The sequence below is a fragment of the Eschrichtius robustus genome, chromosome 1 (genome assembly GCF_028021215.1).
Source record: "Eschrichtius robustus isolate mEscRob2 chromosome 1, mEscRob2.pri, whole genome shotgun sequence".
Taxonomy (NCBI): Eukaryota; Metazoa; Chordata; class Mammalia; order Artiodactyla; family Eschrichtiidae; genus Eschrichtius; species Eschrichtius robustus.
In genome coordinates, this window is record NC_090824.1 from 124,966,586 (window position 1) to 124,989,858 (window position 23,273).

Consider the following 23,273-nt stretch of genomic DNA (forward strand, 5'->3'; position numbering starts at 1 on the left):
ACATTTAGAGAAGAGTTAACACCTATCCTTCTGAAACTATTCCAAAATACTGCAGAGGAAGGAACACTCCCAAACTCATTCTATGAGGCCACCATCACCCTGATAACCAAAACCAAAGGTACCACAAAAAAGAAACTTACAGGCTAATATCACTGATGAACATAGATGAAAAAATCCTCAACAAAATACTAGCAAACAGAATCCAACAGCACATTAAAAGGATCATACACCATGATCAAGTGGGGTTTATCCCAGGGATGCAAGGATTTTTCAATATCCTCAAATCAATCAGTGTGATATACCACATTAACAAATTGAAGAATAAAAACCATATGATCATCTCAATAGATGCAGAAAAAGCTTTTGACAAAATTCACCACCCATTTATGATAAAAACTCTTGAAAGTGGGCCTAGAGGGAACCTACCTCAACATAATAAAAGCCATATATTACAGACCCACAGCTAACATCACACTCAGTGGTGAAAAGCTGAAAGCATTTCCTGTAAGATCAGGAACAAGACAAGGATGTCCACTCTCCCCACTTTTATTCAACATAGTTTTGGAAGTCTTAGCCACAGCAATCAGAGAAGAATAAAAGGAATCCAAATTGGAAAAGAAGTAAAACTGTCACTGTTTGCAGATGACATACTATACATAGTAAATACTGAAGATGCTACTAGAAAACTACTAAAGCTCATCCGTGAATTTGGTAAAGTTGCAGGATACAAAATTAATACACAGAAATCTCTTGCATTCCTATACACTAACAACCAAAGATCAGAAAGAGAAATTAAGGAAACAATCCCATTTACCATCACATCAAAAAGAACAAAGTACCTAGGAATAAACCTACCTGAGGAGGCAAAAGGCCTATACTCCAAAAACTATAAGACGCTGATGAAAGAAACTGAACATGACACAAACAGATGGAAAGATATACCACATTCTGGGATTGGAAGAATCAGTATTATCAAAATGACTATACTACTCAAGGCAATCTACAGACTCAATGCAATCTCTATTAAATTACCAATGGCATTTTTCACAGAACTAGAACAAAAAATTTTACAATCTTAATGGAATCACAAATGACCCCAAATAGCCAAAGCAGTCCTGAGAGAGAAAAACAGAACTGGAGGAATCATGCTCCCTGACTTCAGACTATACTACAAAGCTACAGTAATCAAAACAGTATGGTACTGGCCCCAAAACAAATACAGATCAATGGAACATGATAGAAAGTCCAGAGATAAACCCATGCACCTATGGTCAACTAATCTATGACAGAGGAGGCAAGAATATACAATGGAAAAAAGACAGTCTCTTCAATAAGTGGTGCTGGGAAAACTGGACAGCTATGTGTAAAAGAATGAAACTAGAATATTCTCTAAAACCATACACAAAAATAAAATGGATTAAAGACCTAAATGTAAGACTGGATACTGTAAAACTCTTAGAGGAAAACATAGGCAGGACACTCCTTGACATAAATCACAACAAAATCTTTTTGGATCCACCTCCTACAGTAATGAAAACAAAAATAAACGAATGGGACCTAATTAAACTTAACACCTTCGGTGCAGCAAAGGAAACCATAAAGAAAACAAAAAGACAACCCTCAGAATGGGAGAAAATATTTGCAAATGAAACAACTGACAAGGGATTAATCTTCAAAATATACAAAACAGCTCATGCAGCTCAATAACAAAAAAACCAAACAACCCAATCAAAAAATGGGCAGATCTAAACAGACATTTCTCCAAAGAAGACATACAGATGGCCAAAAAGCACATGAAAAGATGCTTACATCACTAATTATTAGAGAAATGCAAATCAAAACTACAATGAGGTATCACCTCACACCAGTCAGAATGGCCATCATCAAAAAGTCTACAAACAATAAATGCTGGAGAGAGGTTGTGGAGAAAAGGGAGACCTCCTACACTGTTGGTAGGAATATAAATTGGTTACAACCATTATGAACAACAGTATGGAGGTTCCTTAAAAAAGTAAAACTAAAACTACCATATGACCAGCAATCCCACTCCTGGGCACATATCTGGAGAAGACCATAATTTGAAAAGATACATGCACCCCAGTGTTCACTGCAGCACTATTTACCATATCCAGGACATGGAAGCAACCTAAATGTCCATCAACAGAGGAATGGATAAAGAAGATGTGGTACATATATACAGTAGAATATTACTCAGCCATAAAAAATAAAATAATGCCATTTGCAGTAACATGGATGGACTTAGAGATTATCATACTAAGTGAAGTAAGCCAACAGAGAAAGACCAATACCATATGATATCACTTATATATGGAATCTAAAAAAAAAGATACTAATGAATTTATATACCAAACAGAAATAGGCCCACAGACATAGAAAACAAACTTAAGGTTACCAAAGGGGAAAGCTGGGCAAGGGATAAATTATAATAGGAGTTTGGGATTAACATATACACACTACTATATATAAAGTAGATAACCAACAAGGTCCTATTGTATAGCACAGGGAACTATACTCAATATTTTGTAATAACCTATAAGGGAAAGGAATCTGAAAAAATCGATATATGCGTATGTATAACTGAATCACTTTGCTGTGCACCTGAAACCCAGACAGTATTGTAAATCAAATACACTTCAGTGAAAAATAAACAAATAAATAGCTTGCGTCAGCTTTAAGAAGTATATGATGGGGTGTGGTAATGCTTCATTCTCTTTTTGTTTACCACTAATATCAATTAAGGGCAGTCGTTTTTCTTGGACAGTCCATAGTGTGATGAATTTTAGTTGAGTAATACACATTTGTTTATTAAATGGGGATGGAGATGTGTGATTACCTGATAAGTCTTGCTTTTAACATGCTTAGACATCTACTTGGCTAGAATTACTTATGTGCTTTTTGGATCTGTAATTGTCAAGGTTAGTTTTCATTTAAAAAGGAAAGGTGATGGTGAGAAAGACCACTGTCATTTGAAATCATTTAACTGAAAGAGGGTGTATGAGAGGCTAAAATAACCCCATGTCTAAACCCTAACAAAGATACCATCCGAACGGGAAAAAAATGTAGCTTTATCTTACTAATACTATAAATTAAAGAATCTTAAATAAAATGTTAGCAAATAGAACCCAGTAGTGTCCTAAAACAGTAATATACAGAGATCAAGTAGGATTTATTTCAATAATGCAAGACTGATTTAATATTAGAAAGTATAATTTATTGGGAGAAGAAAAATCAAAATGCCCAAATAGGTTTTGATAAAATTGCAAATTCATGACTGATTAAAAGAAGAAAAAAAAAAAAGCCCTATTATAATAAGAATAGACATGTTTTCTTAACTTGTTGAGGATTATCTATCAGAAGCTGTCAGTGATCATCACAGTTAATAGTGAAGCACTAATGACTTTCCATTACAGTCAGGAATCAGCCAGGAGGACTGCTGCTGTGGGACAAGGCAGTAGACAAGGAAAGGAAATAAGAATAAGTAGTGAAGAGGAAAGACTAAATTATTACATACCTAGAACATTTCAAGAGAAATCAGTTGGAAATTATGAAAGAATGTTTAGCCCTAGCTATCTCTGGAACGCAGGAGACCTGCCTTTCTAGCCCTCAGTTAACAAAAAATAAACACAGATATTGATTTGATAAATAAGTGCTTAATGTGGAGCTAAAAAGCTTAGTAAGATGGCCAAGTAGAAAATAGGCAAAAAACAACTGCTTTCTTGTACATAGCAAACGATCCTATTCACAGTTGTATTAAAAACTCAAAAGTACTTGAGGATAAATTTATTGAGAAATATGCAAGACCTAGATGAAGAAATTATAAAACTTGATAAAAGGATAGAAAAAGCCAGAATTAACAGAGCCATGTCATATTCTTGGATGGGAAGACCCAGTATGATAGAGATGTAGTTTTCCCCCAAATTACTCCTTAAATTTATTCTAATTAGTTCAGAATTTCTTTTATAAGCAGATATTCTTAAGAGGAACTAAAAAAGTTTTAAAACAAAAATAATGGAGCAGGACAGAGATGACATAGGTAGTGTCCTAGAAGTACTATGTATATGGGAATTTACTATGTGGCAAAGGAGACACTTCAAATTAGTGGAGAAAATAAGAAATTAGTCAATGAGTTGTGTTAGTGTAAATGAAAATTTATGTGGGAATCATTAATTTCATTCCTAACTCATATGTTTTCCCAGATTAATTTGAGACTTCAAGATTTAGTGTGAAAAATAAAACCACAAGGACATTATAGTAAAACATCTTTTTGATCGTGTTGTAGGAGAGAGCTTTGTAAGTATATCATGAAGGCTAGAAATTCATAAATTTAACTGTATAATGGTAAAAGATGCCATAAACAAAGTAGAAAAGATGATAAACTTGAAACTAATATTTGTAACATATATGAAAAAAAGTACTTGGGCAAAATATATGAATAAGAAAGAAATGCACATGGTCAGTTTAACATCTGGAAAAATACTAAGTCTCATTTATATTCAAGAAAGTGTAAGTAAAGCAAAATTAGTCAAGATGATAAAGACAGATAATATGCACTGTTAATGAAAGTTTCATAAGGTGGGCACTCTCATATATTGGTGTTAGGAGTATAAATTAGTAGAGTTGTTTTCAGAGGGTAGTGATCACCATTTTTAATGGGCTTTTTTTTAGACATAGTAATGTCATTTGTGAACGTGGACAGTAACATATGTAAAAGATATTCATGGAAACATTGCTATTGCAAAAAATCAGAAATAACTTATATGTCCACCAGTAGGGCATTGGTTTAATACACTGTGCTATGTAACATTTAAGAAAGATAAAACTGATCAACAGCTAGGCCACAGAAAGCTACAAAATATTGTAGAGTCAAACACTATCCATGGAAGTATATATATAGCATTATTCCATGAATTCTTCCATTTATATAATATTAAAAAAATACGTGCATTAAAATTCTTGAGCAGCGTACACCTGTTCACATTGACTATCTTAGTGGGTAGTGGGATTCAGAAAGAAATGGAACTGGGACTATTTTTCATCTCTTTTATATTGTTTGAGTTTTTTAACTTATTGTATCACCTTTATATATTTGTTTTGGGGGAGTAAAACAAAATGTGGATTATTTATGCATACTTCCCAATTACTGCTTTGTTTAATTTATATAGTGTACAAAGTGATCTAGTAACTTCAACAAATCAGTGTTATTCCCTGCTCTCTATAGAATACTGTTTAACAGTTTATGTAATGCGTTAGACTGACATTTATGAAATATATGCCCTGAAACCTTTAAGAATCTTAGGAGTTTCAGAAGCCACCATGGCATTGAGTATACACACACACACACCCACACATATACACACACATACATACACATATATATGGCATATATATATATATATATACACACACACACACACACACACAAACACACACACATATATTTTTCCCTCATGAAATGCAGTAAAGTACAAATGAAAACGTTAAGCAGTTTTCTCAGATCCTTAATGAAGGTAAGTAGAGAACAACAAAACTTGGCTGCGGTGTGAGTGATGGGTGCCTAGTAGACTGGTCACCGGCCATGTGACTCACTTCTACATGTGAGCTCTGAGGTGAGATTCACGTTCATGCTGCTGCAAAATATTACACTGTAGTACATTTTGGGGTCATTCAGACTTTTCAAATAGTTAAGATGGCAGTTGTCAAATCTGTGAATGTCAAGGAGATGCTGTATCTAGGCAGTCCCCCTTTTAAAGAAATGTTTGTGTGCATATGTTTCAAACAAAGAAGCAAAATTCTTTGTTTATTATAGAATTTGGGGACAATTCAAAAGAGCACAAAGAGGAAAAGAAACATCCCTTATAAGCTTATTTCCAGAAATACCATGGTTAAGGATATTTTAATTTAAAAACTCCTTTAAAAGCTGCTTTATAAAAAGGCAGCAGTTGGAACTTTAGAATTGTTATTATTTTTTTAACCCAAGAAACCATTACAAATAGGCCTTAACTTTTCAGGAGAACTAAAGAAGCTTTTTAAAACCCATAGGGAGATGTGATTGTGGTAGTGGGGGTAGTTCTCTACAAATCCAGCAAGAATTTATAATGTCGTTTCTTCACTGAAACTACTCCCTAGAGGCTACCCCCGGCACAGCAGTTTTCTGGCCTGTCATTGTCTGGGGACAGCCGCAGGTGTGGGCTTCCTGGGCCTGTGGCAGCGCCAGGGAGAGGTGTGAGAACAGAGAGAGAAAGGGCTCCAAGAGGCAGCTGGGGCCACCATTTTTAAAACTGAGTGTTGGAAAAACTAGGCTCAGCTTGTATTGCTTGCGTGTGAATTGTCTGATGGGCCTTTCATGGCTTCTATTCCATTTTGGTTTATCATGTACGGCCTCACATGAAAAGGAGGGAACTCTGCACTATCTTGTACATCAGTCAGTTGTGGGACCACTTACTTGGTGGTCACCCCATAAGTTTAAGCCTCTCAAAAAGTCAGGGAGGAAGAAAAATACAAAGGAAGAAAATGTTGGAAAGCAAAAAGATGCTGGAGGAAGGTGAAACTGTGTTGGGGAGAAGAAAAGGACTGGACGGTTGCTAGAGGGAGGGGCTTTGTTTTCAGAAAAGGAGCAGGATGATGCAGGGCCAAGGCCAGATGCTGTGGCTGTAGGCCTGTGTGTGGAAAGTGGGTGGGGCCTCCCCACGGAAGGAGTCCTGCAGGGCGGCTGCAGAGGCGCCCACCCACGTCTTAGCAGGGAGAAGAAACCAGAGAGCACACCAGTACTTCTGTGCATTTTACATTTTGGTCTCAAAAATGCAACTGAGTCGCTGTGAAATGTTGATATGTTCTTTCAATAATCTCAACATTTGTAAGGGTATCATATTCCTGAAATTAGAGGGTCTAAATAATTATCAACGGAGACTTTCACAATGTCACCTACTAACTCATTAGTAACTCCCTCTGAATGACTGCATGCTTCCATACACAGGAAAGTGGTTCAATGCAGGTTAAATATAGGAAAAAGATGCTTCCCCACCATCAAGTTGTTTCTGCTTCTCAGTGTTATGTGGCCGGGGAGACTTGGGGAATGGAAGTCTTGCTAGCAAATCATACCACCACCTGGTTAATGGGACGGGGAAGCTGAGTGACCGAGCATCTCAGAGTCATCGTTCTTGCCTACTCTGTTTATTTGCTTATGAAAGTTTCAGGCAGATACTGATTTTCACTTATTTTAAAAAAAAAAAGTTTGTTTATGCTGGTAAAATATATGTAAAATTTACCATGTTAATAATTTAAGTGTACAATTCAGCAGCATTCAGTAAACTCACAATATTATGCAACCATCGCCACTATTTCCAGAACTTTAAAAATCATCCAAAACAGAAAATGTACCAATTAAACAGTAACTCCCTATTCCTCTTTCCCTAGACCTGGTACCTCTATTCTACATTCTATGAATCATACTATTATCCTTCTGTGACTGGCATATTTCATTTAGCATAACGTTTTCAAGGTTCATCCTATTATGGCATGTATCAGAATTGCCTGCCTTTTTAAGACTGAATAATATTCCATTGTACATATATACCACATTTTGTTTATCCACTAACCTGTTGATGTAACTTTGGGTTGCTTTTACCTTTTGGCTATTATGAAGAATGTTGCTGCAAACGTAAGTGTACAAATATCTGTTTGAGTCCCTGCTTTCAATTCTTCTGAGTGTATACCTAGGAGTGGAATTGCTAGATCATATGGTAATTCTTTAACTTTTTGAGGTACTGCCAAACTGTTTTCCACAGTGGCTGCACCATTTTACATTCCCACCAGCAATGCATGAGGATTCTAATTTCTCCATATTCTAGCTAATACCTGTTATTTTTCATTTTTTTAAAAAATAATAGCCATCATAATGAGTGTGAAGTGGTATCTCATTGTGGTTTTGAACTGCATTTTACTAATCATTAATGATGTTGAATGATGTGCTTATTTGGCCATTTGTATATCTTCTCTGGGGAAATGTCTAAGTCCTTTGCCTATTTTTGAATCAAGTGGTTTATTTTTGTTGTTGTTGAGTTGTAGGAGTTCTTTATATATTTTATCTATTAATCCCTTACTGGAGACATGATTTGCAAATATTTTTCTCCCATTCTGTGGTTAGTCTTTTCACTCTGTTGTTAGTGTCCTTTGATACACAAAAGTTTTTAATTTTGACAAAGTCCAGTTTATCTAATTTTTCTTTTGTTGCCCCTGCATTTGGTATCATATCAAAGAAATCATTGTCAAATCCAAAGTCATGAAGCTTTTCCCTTATATTTTCTTCTAAGAGTTTTGAATTAATTTTTGTATATGGTATTAGGTAAGGGTCTAACTTCATTCTTTTGCATGTGGATATCCAGTTTCCCTAGCACCATTTGTTGAAAAGACTGTCATTTCCCCATTGAATGATCCTGTTGCTCTTGTCAAAATTCTATTGCCCGTATATTTGAGGGTTTACTTCTGGACTCTCTATTCTCTTTCACTTTATGTCACTACTACAGCTACGTATGGAACAATTTCCTCTGAAAAAACCCTGAAAACTAACTTTATGTCAGTACTACACTATGGCTTTGTAGTAAGTTTTGAAATCAGAAAAGTGTGAGTCCTGCAACTTTGTTCTTTTTCAGATTGTTTTGGCTATTTGGGATTCTTTGAGATTCCATATGAATTTTAGAATGGGCTTTTCTATTTCTACAAAAAATGCCACTGGGATTTCTACAGAAATTGCATTGAATCTTTGTACTTCTATTGGTGGTATTGTCATGTTAACAATATAAAGTCTTCCAATCCATGAACGTGGGATGTCTTTCCATTTATTTAGGTCTTTATAAAAATTTCTTTCAGGAGTGTTTTGTAGTTTTCAGTACAAATCTTTTGTCTTCTTGGTTAAATGTTTTACTAAGTATTTTATTCCTTTAAAAAATGCTATTGTAAATGAGATTGTCTTAATTTTCTTTTTGGGTTGTTCATTGTTAGTGTACAAAAACAACTGATTTTTGTGTGTTGATTCTGTATCCTGTAACTTTACCAAATTGGTATATTAGCTCTAGAAGTTAGTTTTTTTATTTTTAGAGTTTTCTACATAAAAGATCGTATTATCTGCAAACAGATAATTTTACTTTTTCCTTTCAATTTTAATGCCTTTTCTTTTTCTTGCCTATCTGCTCTGGCTAAAATTGCCAATACTATGTTGAATAGAAGTGGCAAAAGCATCCTTGTCTTGTTCCTTAATCTTAGGGGAAAAGCTTTCAGTCTTTCACCATTCAGTATGATGTTTGCTTTGAATTTTTCATATGTGACCTTTATCATGTTAAAGAAGTTGCCTTCTTTTCCTAGTTTATTGAGTGTTTACATGCTGATTTTTAAATGTGGAAAATTATATTTTTCTTTCCTATGTCTAATCCCATTCCCCACCTCCCCCTCCTTCCCTGCAAGGTTACAGCTTTTCACACGATGCAACAAATACTTGCTGATGGAAGTTCTCATAATTTTAGCTTCAGAGATTACAAGACCGTAGTGATCAATCTAAAGGGATTCATAGTACAAGCCAGTCTGTGGCATAGTCAGTGCTCTTTGTAGCTAGAGATGTGTAACTTCGGAGGTCCCTAAGAGCAGCGTCACTCTAAGTTTAATATTTGTTACTTGCTTCAGGAAATAAAAGGTCAAAACAATACACCCTTTCCTAGGAACCATCCTTGAGATAAAATAGCAAGTTGGCAATGTAGTATTAAAGAAATCTATTAGGACAAGGTTAAGAGGGAAGGGTCACTTCCCCTGGAGATTGGGAAAGGCTCAAAAAAAAAACCAAAACGTGAAGAGTTGAGTTGAGGAGAGGCAGTTGTGGGATGTACATTCCAGGTATTGGGATCAGGGAGCAAAGGTATAGTCAAGAATGCCTGCAGGGAATCATACCAATGATTTTTTAGGTCAGTCTCCCAAGACAATAGAAATAAAAACAAAAATAAACAAATGGGACCTAATCAAACTTACAAGCATTTGTACAGCGAAATAAACCATAAACAAAACAAAAAGACAATCTACATAATGGAAGAAAATATTTGCAAACAATGCAACCGACAAGGGATTAATTTCCAAAATATACAGACAGTACATACAACTCAACAACAAAAAAACAACCCAATTGAAAAATGGGCAGAAGACCTAAATAGACATTTCTCCAAAGAAGAAATACAAATGGCCAATAGGCACATGAAAAGATGCTCAACATCACTAATTATTAGAGAAATGCAAATCAAAACTACAATGAGGTACCACCTCACACCCGTCAGAATGGCCATCATTAAAAACTTGTACAAATAACAAATACTGGAGAGGGTGTGGAGAAAAGGGAACTCTCCCACACTGGTGGGGGAAATGTAAGTTGGTGCAGCCGCTATGGAGAACAGTATGAAGGTTTCTTAAAAAACTAAAAATAGAGTTGCCATATGATCTAGCAATCCCACTCCTGAGCATATATCCATACAAAACTCTAATCCAAAAAGATACATGCACCCCTATGTTCATGGCAGCACTGTTCACAATAGCCAAGATGTGGAAACAACCTAAATGTCCATCGACAGATTAATGGATAAGAAAGATGTGGTACATATACACAATGGAATATTACTCAGCCATAAAAAGAATGAAATAATGCCATTTGCAGCAACATGGATGTAACTAGAGATTATCATATTAAATGCAGTAAGTCAGAAAGAGAACGTCAAATACCATGTGATATCACTTATATGTGGAATCTAAAATATGACACAAATGAACCTATCTACAAAACAGAAACACTCACGGACATAGAGAACAGACTTGTGGTTGCCAAGGGGGAGAGGGTTGGGGGAGGGATGGAGTGGGAGGTTGGGGTGAGCAGATGTAAGCTTTTATACATAGAATGGATAAACAACAAGGTCCTACTGTATAGCACAGGGAACCATATTCAATATCCTATGATAAACCACAATGGAAGAGAATGTAAAAAGAATGTATGTATACATATGACTGAATCACTTTGCTGTACAGCAGAAATTAACACAACATTGCAAATTGACTATACTTCAATTAAAAAAAAAGAAGAAGCAAAAAAGAATGCATGGGGATTCCAGCTCAAGACGGTGACATAGGAAGATCCTGAGCTTATTAACTCCTTCCATGGACACACCAAATCTACAGCTACATATGGAACAATTTGCTCTGAAAAAACCCTAAAAACTAACAGCGACTCCTGCACATTGGGCAAGTAAGAAGGGAACCACATTGTAGTGGGTAGGAGAGGCTGAGACAATCTCACCATAAGCCCACACCCAGGGCAGCAACCCACATAGGGAGGGAACTCAAAACCCAGAGCTTCTCCCTTCACCAGGGACCCCAACTTTTAAGACCTGAACTTGAGAGGTGAGGCCTCAAGACAGCTTTGAAAATCAGCAGGGCTTGCATCCACCAGACCCATGAGACTTAGAAATGGCTCTTAAAGGGCTTGTGCACAGACTCACTCACTTTAGGGTCCCATGCAGAAGCAGGCCTTTGAAAAGCACCGAGACTTTATGTGAGGCTTATTTGCTAACCTTAAAGCATCAGCCTGAAGGGCAGGGGCCTGCTGAGATACCCTCCAGGGATGGAGGCTGGTGGTTGCCATCTTCATGCTCTCCCTTTGCCTTGGTAAAACCTGCAGGTGCTGCGTTTTGTTTGTGTGTGTGTTCTGCTTTGGGTTGGTGCCATCTTTACACTCCTTTTTTGTTTTGCTCCAGACAGCAGGCACCATCTTCAGGCTCTGCTCTGCCATGCTCCAGAGCACCAACATCTCTTGGAGGGGAACTTTCACATGCATCCGGTGCCCCAGTTTTGGCAGCTCCCGTCAGGGGATGCCCCTTTTTATCACCTGGCTCTGGAGGCCAGCGGGGCTTACATTCATTCCTGCATCCCATGAGACTATAACAATGGAGAGACAGTTCTTGGCAGACTGCCATCCCCACAGCATTGCATAGAAAACAGAGAAACATACCCAGTCTTTCTGAGACTTTGCTTGTCCAGGAGCTTTGGCCTGAGGGGCAGGCTTGTGGTCTGGCACAGTTCTAGGGGCCTACAGAGTTGCTCTCAGGGAGTGGAGGCCAGCAGATGCAACCTTTGTGTTCTAGCAAGGGTAGAGCCTTGCTCTAGCTCACCAATATCTTCCAGAAAGGAGCTTATACCCTTTGTCTGGCACTCGGATTTTTGTAGCTGCTGTCAGGGGACACCTGTATGTCACCTGGCTCTGGTGGCCAGCGGGGCTTATGCTCACAGGTCCCAGAGGACTGTAAGCAATGGAGAAAGAGCTCTTAAACAGCTGTCACTCTCCAGGCACAGCAAGAAGCAACAGACCTAGGAGCTCCGCCTTGCTCTGAAAGAGGCCTATATGCTTATCATCATAGTTGCAGCCTGAGAGCTAGGCTTCTAATTAGACACACACCTAAGGGCTGACTATAATCCTTTCCAGAGAACCTGGAGGATGGGTGCTGTCCTCTCCTCTGCCATGCTCCACAGTTGCAGTATCTCCTGAAGGGGAGCTCTTACACATGTCTGGTGCCCCATTTTTTGTGACTGCAGCCCATGGGATGCCCCTTGATTGCCTGTCTCTGGAGACCAGGGGGGAGGGACTTGTGTTCCTGGGTCCCACAGGACTCTAACCATTGAAGATAGTGCTTGGTAGGCTACCACCTCCAGGGCACTGCACGGACAGCAGACTAAAACCCCAAGTCTTCCTGTAAAAGAGGCCAATTTACTTATCCTGGAGCTTTGGCCTGAGGGGCAGGCTTCTGGTTTGGCACACACCTAGGGGCTTAGAGAGGTACTCTCAGGCAACACAGGCCAGGGAGGTCATCTTTGCACTCTCCCTCTGCCTTGCCACAGCTCACTGGTATCTCCCAGAAAGGAGTTTATACCCTCGTCTGGACCCCAATTTTCTGACTCTGGTGGGAGGGACACCTCCAGCTCTGGTGGCTAGTGAAACTTATGCTTGCAGTCCCATAGGCCTGTATATATTTGCATACTTTAAAAGCTGCTGCCTGAGATTCTTCCCTTTGGGACACTGACAGGTCTTGGCACACCTTCAACTACTGGGAACTATTAAAAATAAAATAGGCGGCTGCTTAGACAACCACAAAGCTTTGAGAGACAACCAAGAGCTAGGGCATGGTTGAGCAATATGGTTCATCTACACAAAGTCCACTCCTTCAAGACTGGGAGAGGTGGCTGTTGTATCCAATGCATAGGGTCGAGCAAAATGAAGAAACAGAGGACTATGTTCCAAATGAAAGAACAAGATAAAACCTCAGAAAAAAACCTTAATTAAACAGAGATAAGTAATTTACCTGATAAGGAGTTCAAAATAATGGTCATAAAGATGCTCACCATCTCAGGAGAAGAATGGATGAACAACAGTGAGAACTTCAATAAAGAGATAGAAAACTCACATCAGGACACATAATTAAAGTGTCAAAAGTTAAAAACAAGGAGAGAATCAGCAGAAACTTTGCAGGCAGAAGGGAGTAGCACAATATATTCAAAGTGCTGAAAGAAAAGAACTTCCAACAAGAATATTCTGCCTGGCAAGTTTATCATTCAGAATTGAAGAAGAGATAGAGTTTTCCAGACAGGCAAAAGCTAAAGGAGTTCATCACCACTATACTGACCTTACAAGAAGTGTTAGAGAGACTTCTTTAAGCTGAAAATAAAGGGCACTAATTAGTAACAAAAACAGAAAGTATAAATTTTACTGTTAAAGGTAAATATATATAGTAAAGGTAGTGGATTAATCACTTAGAAAGCTAGTATGAAGGTTAAAAGACAGAAGTAGTAAAATAACTATACAATAGTTAAGAGATAGACAAGATAAAAAGATGTGACATTAATTATAGTCTAATAAAGATGTTTTAAAAAAAAAAAGATGGGACATCAAAAACATAAAATGTGGGCGGGAGGAAAATGGAGCTTTAGAATGCGTTTGAACTTGTTATCAACTTAAAATAGATGGTTATAAGTTGTAAGTCTAAAATATAATATGTAAGCCTCATGGTAACCACAAAGTAAAAACCTACAGTAAATACACAAAAGATAATGAGAAAGGAATTTAAGCATACCACTAAAAAAAGTCATCAAACCACAAAGGAAGAGAGCAAGAGAAGAAGAAAGGAACAGAGAGGAACTACAAAACAGCCAGAAAACAATTAACAAAATGGCAGTAGGTACATATCTATCAATAATTACTTAAAATGAACTAAATTCTCCAATCGAGACAGAGCAGCTGAATGGGTTAAAAAAACAAGACCCATCTATATGCTGCCTACAAGAGACTCACTACAGATATAAGGACACACAGAGTGAAAGTAGAGGGATGGAAAAATATATTCCATGCAAATGGAAACCAAAACAAACCTAGGATAGGTATATCAGACAAAATGGATTTTAAAACAAAGACTGTAATAAGAGACAAAGATGGGCATTATATAATGCTAAAGGGGTCAATACAACAAGAGGATGGAACATTTGTAAATATTTAGGCACCCAATATAGGAGCACCTAACTATATAAAGCAAATATTAACCAACTTAAAGTGAGAAATAGACAGCAATACAATAAATAGTGGGGACTTTAATGCCCCAAGTACATCAATGCATAGATCATCCAGACAGAAAATCCATAAGGAAACATTGGTCTTAAATGACACATTAGATCAGATGGACTTAACAGATATATACACAACATTCCATACAAAAGCAACAGAATACACATTCTTCTCAAGTGCACATGGAATATTCCCCAGGTAGATCATATGTAAGGCCACAAAACAAGTCTTTTTTTTTTTTTTTTGGTCATACCGTGTGGCTCATGGGATCTTAGTTCCCAGACCAGGGATTGAACCTGGGTCCTTAGCAGTGAAAGCATGGAGTCCTAACCACTGGACCACTAGGGAATTCCCAAACAAGTCTTAATAAATTTAAGAAGACTGAAATCATATCAAACATCTTTCCCAGCCATGATGGTATGAAAGTAGAAGTCAACTACAAGAAGAAAATTAGAAAAATGACAAACATGTGGAGATGAAAACAACTTGCTACTGAACAACCGGTAGGTCAAAGGAGAAATCAAACAGTACCTTCAGACAAATGTAAAGGGAAATACAACATACCAAACTTATGCGACGCAGCAAAGGCAGTTTTAAGAGGGAAGTTCACAGCAATAAATGCCTAAGTCAAGAAACAAGAAAAATCTCGAATAAATAACCTAACTCTACACCTCAAGGAACTAGAAAAGAACAAATGACATCCAAAGTTACTAAAAGGAAGGAAATAACAAAGATCAGAGCAGAAATAAATGAATTAGAGACAAAAAAGACAACAGAAAAAATCAATAAATCTAAGAGCTTATTCTCTGAAAAGATAAACTAAGTTGCCAAACCTTTTGCTATGATTTACCAAGCAAAAACGAGAGAGGACTGGGAATTCCCTGGCAGTCCAGTGGTTGGAATTTTGTGCTTCCACTGCAGGGGGCATGGTTCAATCCCTGGTTGGGGAACTAAGATCCCACATGCCACATGGCGTGGTCAAATAAATAAAAACATATTAAAAACTATTAAAAAAAAAGGACTCAAATAGATAAAATCAGAAATGAAAGAGGAGACATTACAGCTGATACCACAGATATACAAAGGATCATAAGAGACCACTCGGAACAATTATATGCCAACAAATTGGACAACATAGAAGAAATGGATAAATTCCTAGAAACATACAACCTACCAAGACTGAATCATGAAGAAACAGGAAATGTGAACAGACTGATTACTAGTAAGGAAATTGAACCAGTAATCAAAGCCTCCCAACAAACAGTAGTCCAGGACCAGACAGCCTCACTGGTGAATGCAACCAAACATTCAAAGAAGAATACAATCCTTCTCAAACTCTTCCAATAAACAGAAGAGGAGGGAACACTTCCAAACTCATAAGGCCAGCATTACCTGATACCAAAGTCAGACAAGGACACCACAAAAAAAGAAAGTTACAGGCTGGTATCGCTGATGAACATAAACACAGAGAACCTCAAAAAAATATTAGCACACCCAATTCAGCAGTACATTAAAAGGATCATATACCAATGATCAAGTAGGATTTATTTCAGGGATGCAAGGATGGTTCAACATCTGCAAAGTTGATCAATGTGATATACCACATTTACAAAAATGAAGGATAAAAATCATATGATCATCTCTATACATGCAGAAAAAGATTTGAGAAAATTCAACATCCATTTATGATAAAAACTCTCAAAGTGGGTATAGAGGGAATACACCTCAACATAATAAAGGCCATATATGTCAGGTCCACAGCTAACATCATACTCAATGGTGAAAAGCTGAAATCTTTTCTTCTAATATCAGGAACAAGACAAGAATGCCCACTTATGTCACTTTTATTCAACATAGTTGAATTGGAAGACCTAGCCAGAGCAGTTAGGCAAGAAAAAGAAATACGGGCATTCAAATCAGAAAGGAAGATGTGAAACTGTCACTATTTGCAGATGACATATTATATATAGAAAATGCCAAAGACTCCACCAAAAAACTGTTAGAATTAAACAAATTCAGTAAAGTTGCAGGATACAAAATCAACATACAAAAACCTGTTGCATTTCTATATGTTAATAATGAACTATCAGAAAGAGAAATTAAGAAAACAATACCATTTACAACCACATCAAAAAAGAATAAAATACTTAGAAATAAATCCAACCAAGGATGTAAAAGACATGTACTTGCATATACATCATTGATATTATGTATAAAAGAGACAACTGATGGGAACATACTGTATAGCACAGAGAACTCTACCTAAATGGGAGGGAAGTCCAAAAGGGAGGGGATATCTGTATGTGTATGGCTGATTCATTTTGTTGTGCAGTGGAGGCTAACACAACATTGTAAAGCAACCATACTCCAATAAAAATTAATAAAAATAAAATAAAAATAAAAGACATGTACTTGGAAAACTACAAGACAGTGATAAAAGAAATTGAAGGTGACACAAACAGATGGAAAGATATAGATATACTGTGCTCACAGATTGGAAGAATCAATGGTTACAATGACCATAATACCCAAGACAATCTACAGATTCAGTACAATCCCTACGAAAATACCAATGGCATTATTCACAGAACTAGAACAAATAATTCTAAAATTTGTATGGAATCACAAATGACCCCGAATAGCCAAAGCAACTAGAGGAAAAAAGAACAAAGCTGGAGGTATTATGCTCCCTGATTTCAAACTATATACAAAGTTACAGTCATCAAAACAGTATGGTATTGGCACAAACACAGACACATAGATCAATGGAACAGAATAGAGAACCCAGAAATAAACCATGCATACATGGTCAGTTAAGTTATGACAAAGGAGCCAAGAATATGCAATGGGGAAAGGACCATCTCTTCAATAAATGGTGTTTGGAAAACCAGACAGCCATATGTAAAATAATGAAACTGGACCACTATCTTACACACAGATTAACTCAAAATGGATTAAAGAATTGAATGTAAGACCTGAAACCCTAAAATCCCTAGAAGAAAACATACACAGTAAGTTCCTTGACCTCAGTCTTGGTGATGATTTTCTGGATCTGACTCCAAAAGCAAAGGCAACAAAAACAAAAACAAAAAACAAGTGGGACTACATTAAACTAAAAAGCTTCTGCACAGCAAAGGAAATCATCAACAAAATGAAAAAGCAACCTACTGAATTTGCATCATATATCTGATAAGGGGTTAATATCCAAAATATATAAAACACTTGCACAACTCAATAGCAGAAAAAACAATCTGATTGCAGTCGACACTTGAGCAATGAGGGGGTTAGTCCACGTATAATTTATAGTCAGCCCTTCATGTCCACAGTTCTTCTGCATCCATGGATTCAACCAACCACAGACCATGTAGTACTGTAGTATTTACTACTAAAAATACCTGTATATGAGTGGACCTGCATGGTTTAAACCTGCGTTGAGTCAGCTGAAGGGGGCTTCCCTGGTGGCAGAGTGGTTAAGAATCCACCTGCCAGTGCAGGGGTCACAGGTTTGAGCCCTGGTCCGGGAAGATCCCACATGCCGCAAAGCGGCTAAGCCTGTGTGCCACAACTACTGCGCCTGTGCTCTAGAGCCCATGAGCCACAACTACTGAGCTCACATGCCACAACTACTGAAGCCCGTGCACCTATAGCCCGTGCTCTGCAACTGCAACAAGAGAAGACACCACAATGAGAAGCCCGTTCACCGCAATGAAGCTCCCGCTTGCCGCCAACTAGAGAAAGCCCGCACACAGCAACGAAGACCCAACGCAGCCAAAAATAAATAGATAAAATAATAAATTAAAAAAAAAAAGAGTCAGCTGAAGGAATGGGCAGAAGATCTGAATAGACATTTTTCCAAAGAAGACATACAGAGGGCCAACAGGTATATGAAAATATGCTCAACATCATTATCAGGGAAATAAAAATCAAAACCACAATGAAATACCACCTCACACCTGTAAGAATGGCTGTCATCAAGAAGACAACAAATAACAAGTGTTGAGGAGGATGTAGAGAAAAGGGAACCCTCATACACTGTTAGTGGGATTGTAAATTGGTGCAGCCACTATGGAAAACAGTATGGAGGTTCCTCAAAAAATTAAAAATAGAACTACCATATGATCCAGCAATTCCACTTCTGGGTATTTATCCAAAGAAAACAAAAACACTAATTTCAAAAGATATATGCACCCTCATGTTCATTGCAGCATTATTTACAACAGCCGAGATATGGAAACAACCTAAGTGTCCACTGATGGATGAATGGGTAAAGAAAATGTGATACATACACATACACACACACACACTCTCACTCACTCACATGCACAATGGAATATAATTCAGCCCTGAGAAAGAATGAAATCTTTGGACTTCCCTGGTGGCGCAGTGGTTATGAATCCGCCTGCCAACGTAGGGGATACAGGTTCGATCCCTGGTCCAGGAAGATCCCACATGCCGCAGAGCACCTAAGCCCGTGCACCACAACTACTGAGCCTGTGCTCTAGAGCCTGAGAGCCACAACTACTGAGCCCACGTGCTGCAACTACTGAAGCCTGCACGCCTAGAGCCCGTGCTCCACAAGAGAAGCCGCCTCAATGAGAAACCCGTGCACCACAACGAAGAGTAGCCCCCGCTCACCACAACTAGAGAAAAGCCCGCGTGCAGCAATGAAGACCGAACGCAGCCAAAAAGAAAAAGAATGAAATCTTGCCATTTGGGACAACATGGCTGGATCTTGAGGGCACTGTGCTAAGTGAAATAAGTCAGGCAGAGAAAGACAAATACCATATGATCTCACTTATGTATGGAATCTAAAAAACAAAAACAAACAAAAAACAAGCTCATAGATAAAGAGAACAGATTGATGGGTGCCAGAATCGGGGTGGAGGGTGGGTAAAATGGGTGAAGGGGGTCAAAAGGTACAAACTTGCACTTATAAAGTCACAGGGATGTAATGTATAGCATGCTAACTGTAGGTTATACTGTATTGCATATTTGGAAGTCACTAAGAGGGTAAATCTTAAAAGTTCTCATCAGAAGAAAAAAATTTGAAACATATATGGTGACTAAAGGTAACTAGATTTATTGTGATCATTTTACAATATATACAAATATTGAATCATTATATTATACACCTGAAGCTAACATAGTATGTTATGCTTTAAAAAGTATGCTTAAAAAAAGAAAAGAGACATGGGCCTCTGGCTACATGCTGGCCTGTGTAGAACCCGGCCCACATCTAATCCCTGCTAGACCTTGTCCCACTAACTCCCCTGAAGGGCTCTTTCTTACACTCTCTCTAGTGCCAAGGCTGACTGTGACTTGGAGACTCTGAGTACAGCGAGAGTGTTGCCTTTCCTTATACGCTAGGTTTGTGCTTGCGACCCAACTTCTCAAACCAAACAGTATACTGTTTAAAGATGCATAAATGCATATATATGGAATATAAAGACATGCCAAGAAATGATTAAACGGAGGTCAGGATAATGACTACTTCTGGGGTTGGGGGAGGGTTGATTGGGATGAGGCACTCAGGAAGCTCTTAACATGGCTGCCGCACAGGCTGCCCCCTGAACAACTCTAGGGGATGCCATTCACATAAACTCTGGCTCCTCAAGTACTAGAGAGAGTCCATTTCCTTACTGGAGTGGTGAGTACATAAGCATTCATATTCTTCTCTAAAAAAATATTTATTCTCACAGAACAATACATACATTTTATTGATACATGGACTTCTAAATATACTACTAATTTTGCCAAGATTTGGCAAACTTTTTCTATAAAGGGCCAGATGGTAATTTTTTTAGGCTTTACAGCAAATAAGGTCTACGTCACAGCTACTCAGTTCTGCTGTTGTAGAGTAAAAGCGGCCACAGAGTATATAAATGAGTGGGTGTGGTTATGTTCCAAATTTTATTTACAAAACCAGGTGGCTGGATTTGGCTTGCGGCCAAAGTTTACCAAATCCCAGATTACACAGTTAAATCTTGAAAAGAAAAAAATATAGCTGTGGTTGATCTAGGGGATTCTGAGTAGTGTGTGAAGCAAAGGATTCACTGGAGATACAATAGGAAGGTCAATAATGCAGCCTTCTGTAGTGTACGTTTATTAAGTTATGACTGTGAAAATGAGCTAAACTTGACATTTTTATGAACTTGGGGCTTTGTCCTTTGTTATGTAAGATACTGAGAGAAAATTGCTCTTTGAACCTTGATTTCATTAGGGAACCATTTTTATCAGAATTATCCAGATTAATTCTTTTACTAATAATAGTAAACCCAACTACGGTAATACCATCTGTCATGAATTGATCATCATCAGATTATTAGACATGATGCCAGGCACATTATACATGTTATTTCTCTTCCTCACAACAGTCCTTCAATGTAGACTTTTTTATTTGGTCTCCATTTTGCAACTGAGAAAGGCTGACTCTTCTAAGGTCATATAGCTAATAAAGCTGAGATATGAACATGAGTTGTTCAGCTTTGAAGTTCATAGTCTTTTCTTCCTACAGTACACTGCCTCTATAAAAGACATCCTGTTTTAATGCTGCCAAAATCAATTTGGTTTTAGATTGTCTTCGCAGTTTTACCGACTTAGAAGAACTTGATGAGACAGAGTTATATATGTGCCACAAGTGCAAGAAGAAACAAAAGTCCACTAAAAAGTTTTGGATTCAGAAACTACCCAAGGTAAGTGTTGAGTTTCAAATTATAATGCAATTTTGAGGGAAAAAATGCTTATGACTGACTGGAAGACAAATTATTTTTCTAACTTTATACTTATATAATCTGTTCTGCATTGGTCTCTAAGGTTTTCAGTAAAACTAAATACATCCTTTAAGAATTCGTAAGTAAATGTGTCCTAATCACTATTTACAATGTGTGGAGGGTTTTTTTTCCCACCACACCACTAACAAGCACTTCTCTGACACCATGGGTGTCCTACAATTGAACTCAATTCTGACACTATCTACCCAGAGATAGCATCAGATTCCACAGGGTAAGGGCTCAGTCCCACAAGACCACCCTCCACATCAGACACCAATCACAAGCCCAGGTTGTTACTTTGTGCATTATGCTTCTCAACGACAAACTACAGATTGAGGGTTCCTATGACCCTTTCCCTGGACTTCAGACACCAGTCGCAAGTTCACATTGTTACCCCTACTTGTGACCGACTAGTTATAAATCAGAGGTTCCCATGACCCCCTCCTTGGGTTCTATTAATTTGCTAGAGCAGCTCACAGAACGCAGGAAACCCGTTTGCTCACTAGATTACCAATTTATGACAAAGGACGTTAAAGGATACAAATCAACAACCAGATGAAGAGATACAAAGGGCAGAGTCCTGAACAAAGGAGCTTCTGTCCTCACGGAGTTTGGGGCCCAGCATGGTGGCACGTGGAAGAGCTCTGGTTCCCCAACCTAGAAGCTCTCCAAACCCTGTCCTTTTGGGCTTCATTACACAGGCCGACTGATTACATCACCGGCCACTGCTGATCATTCAAACTCCAGTCCCTCTCCCCTCTTGGGGGTAGGGGGGGTGGGACTGAAAGTTCCAACTCTCTCACCTCTTGATTGGTTCTCTTGGCAACAAGCGCCCATACCTCATTAACATAAAAAGACACCTTCATGGCTCTCCTCACTTAGAAAATTTCAAGGCTTTTAGAAGCTCTGTGCCAGGAAAGGAGACAAAGACTAAAAAAATACTGTTATAAATCACAGTACCACAATAAGGTATTCATGGAAGAAACGAATATCAAGAATCAAAAGAAAAAGTAGTAGGCCACCTAAAATATTATTTAAGAGACATTAGTACCAAGTAGCTAATTTTGATTGAAAGGTAAATTGTTTATAATTTTTGTCTTTATCTCTCGTCCAGGTGCTGTGCTTACATTTGAAAAGATTTCATTGGACAGCATATTTAAGAAACAAAGTTGATACATATGTAGAATTTCCCCTGCGAGGCCTAGACATGAAATGCTACTTACTAGAGGTAAGGTAATTACCTTTGTTAGCCTGGTGAAAAGATGGCTCTTCAGTAAAATTAAGTCTTCACAAAGAGAGGGTAGAGGTCACTGAGGTAGGGAGACGCTGATGTCACTGACCACTGCTCCTAACTCAGTCCTGGGATACCTTCTCCCTTGTTCTGTAGCCGGAGAACAGTGGCCCGGAGAACTGCCTCTACGACCTTGCTGCTGTGGTGGTGCACCATGGTTCCGGGTGAGTATGCCAGCAGGCTTCTCAGGGCTGGGAATACAGAGTGAAGACCCACTATTTTGTACCACTGCCGATAACCCTCCCCAGACTCCCTATACAGTAGAGTCAGATTCATTAAAGTGGGTGAAGTAGAACTTTCCTTCAATCTTGGTGGGAAAGAATATTCCTGAGGATGTTGCCAAGCATGAAGAGAAGGCGCATGAAAGCAAAATGGAGAAGGGTTCATTTGAGCCCAGCATTCGGAACCAGTCTATTGTCCACAAAATCCTGAGTAGTCTTTACTCCAAAGCTGTTGATTTCCTTGGCCAATTGATATTTAAATGGGGGGAAATGGGGGATTATTTAGAATAACTTTACTTCACGTCATCTACTTTCAAGGTGCATTTCTTATTTTGTTAAATGAC

General features: G+C 38.1%; 1 protein-coding gene across 7 annotated transcripts in view; it reads left to right on the forward strand.

Annotated features, from left to right (window-relative positions):
* Positions 1 to 23,273, forward strand: part of USP3 (ubiquitin specific peptidase 3) — a 301,215-nt gene that overhangs the window by 273,526 nt on the left and 4,416 nt on the right. For all 7 annotated transcript variants that reach the window (XM_068553165.1, XM_068553183.1, XM_068553176.1 and 4 more), the window contains 3 exons: positions 21,221 to 21,339; positions 22,532 to 22,645; positions 22,805 to 22,872. In XM_068553165.1, coding sequence (XP_068409266.1) covers positions 21,221 to 21,339; positions 22,532 to 22,645; positions 22,805 to 22,872 — 301 coding nt within the window. The remainder of the gene's footprint in view (positions 1 to 21,220; positions 21,340 to 22,531; positions 22,646 to 22,804; positions 22,873 to 23,273) is intronic.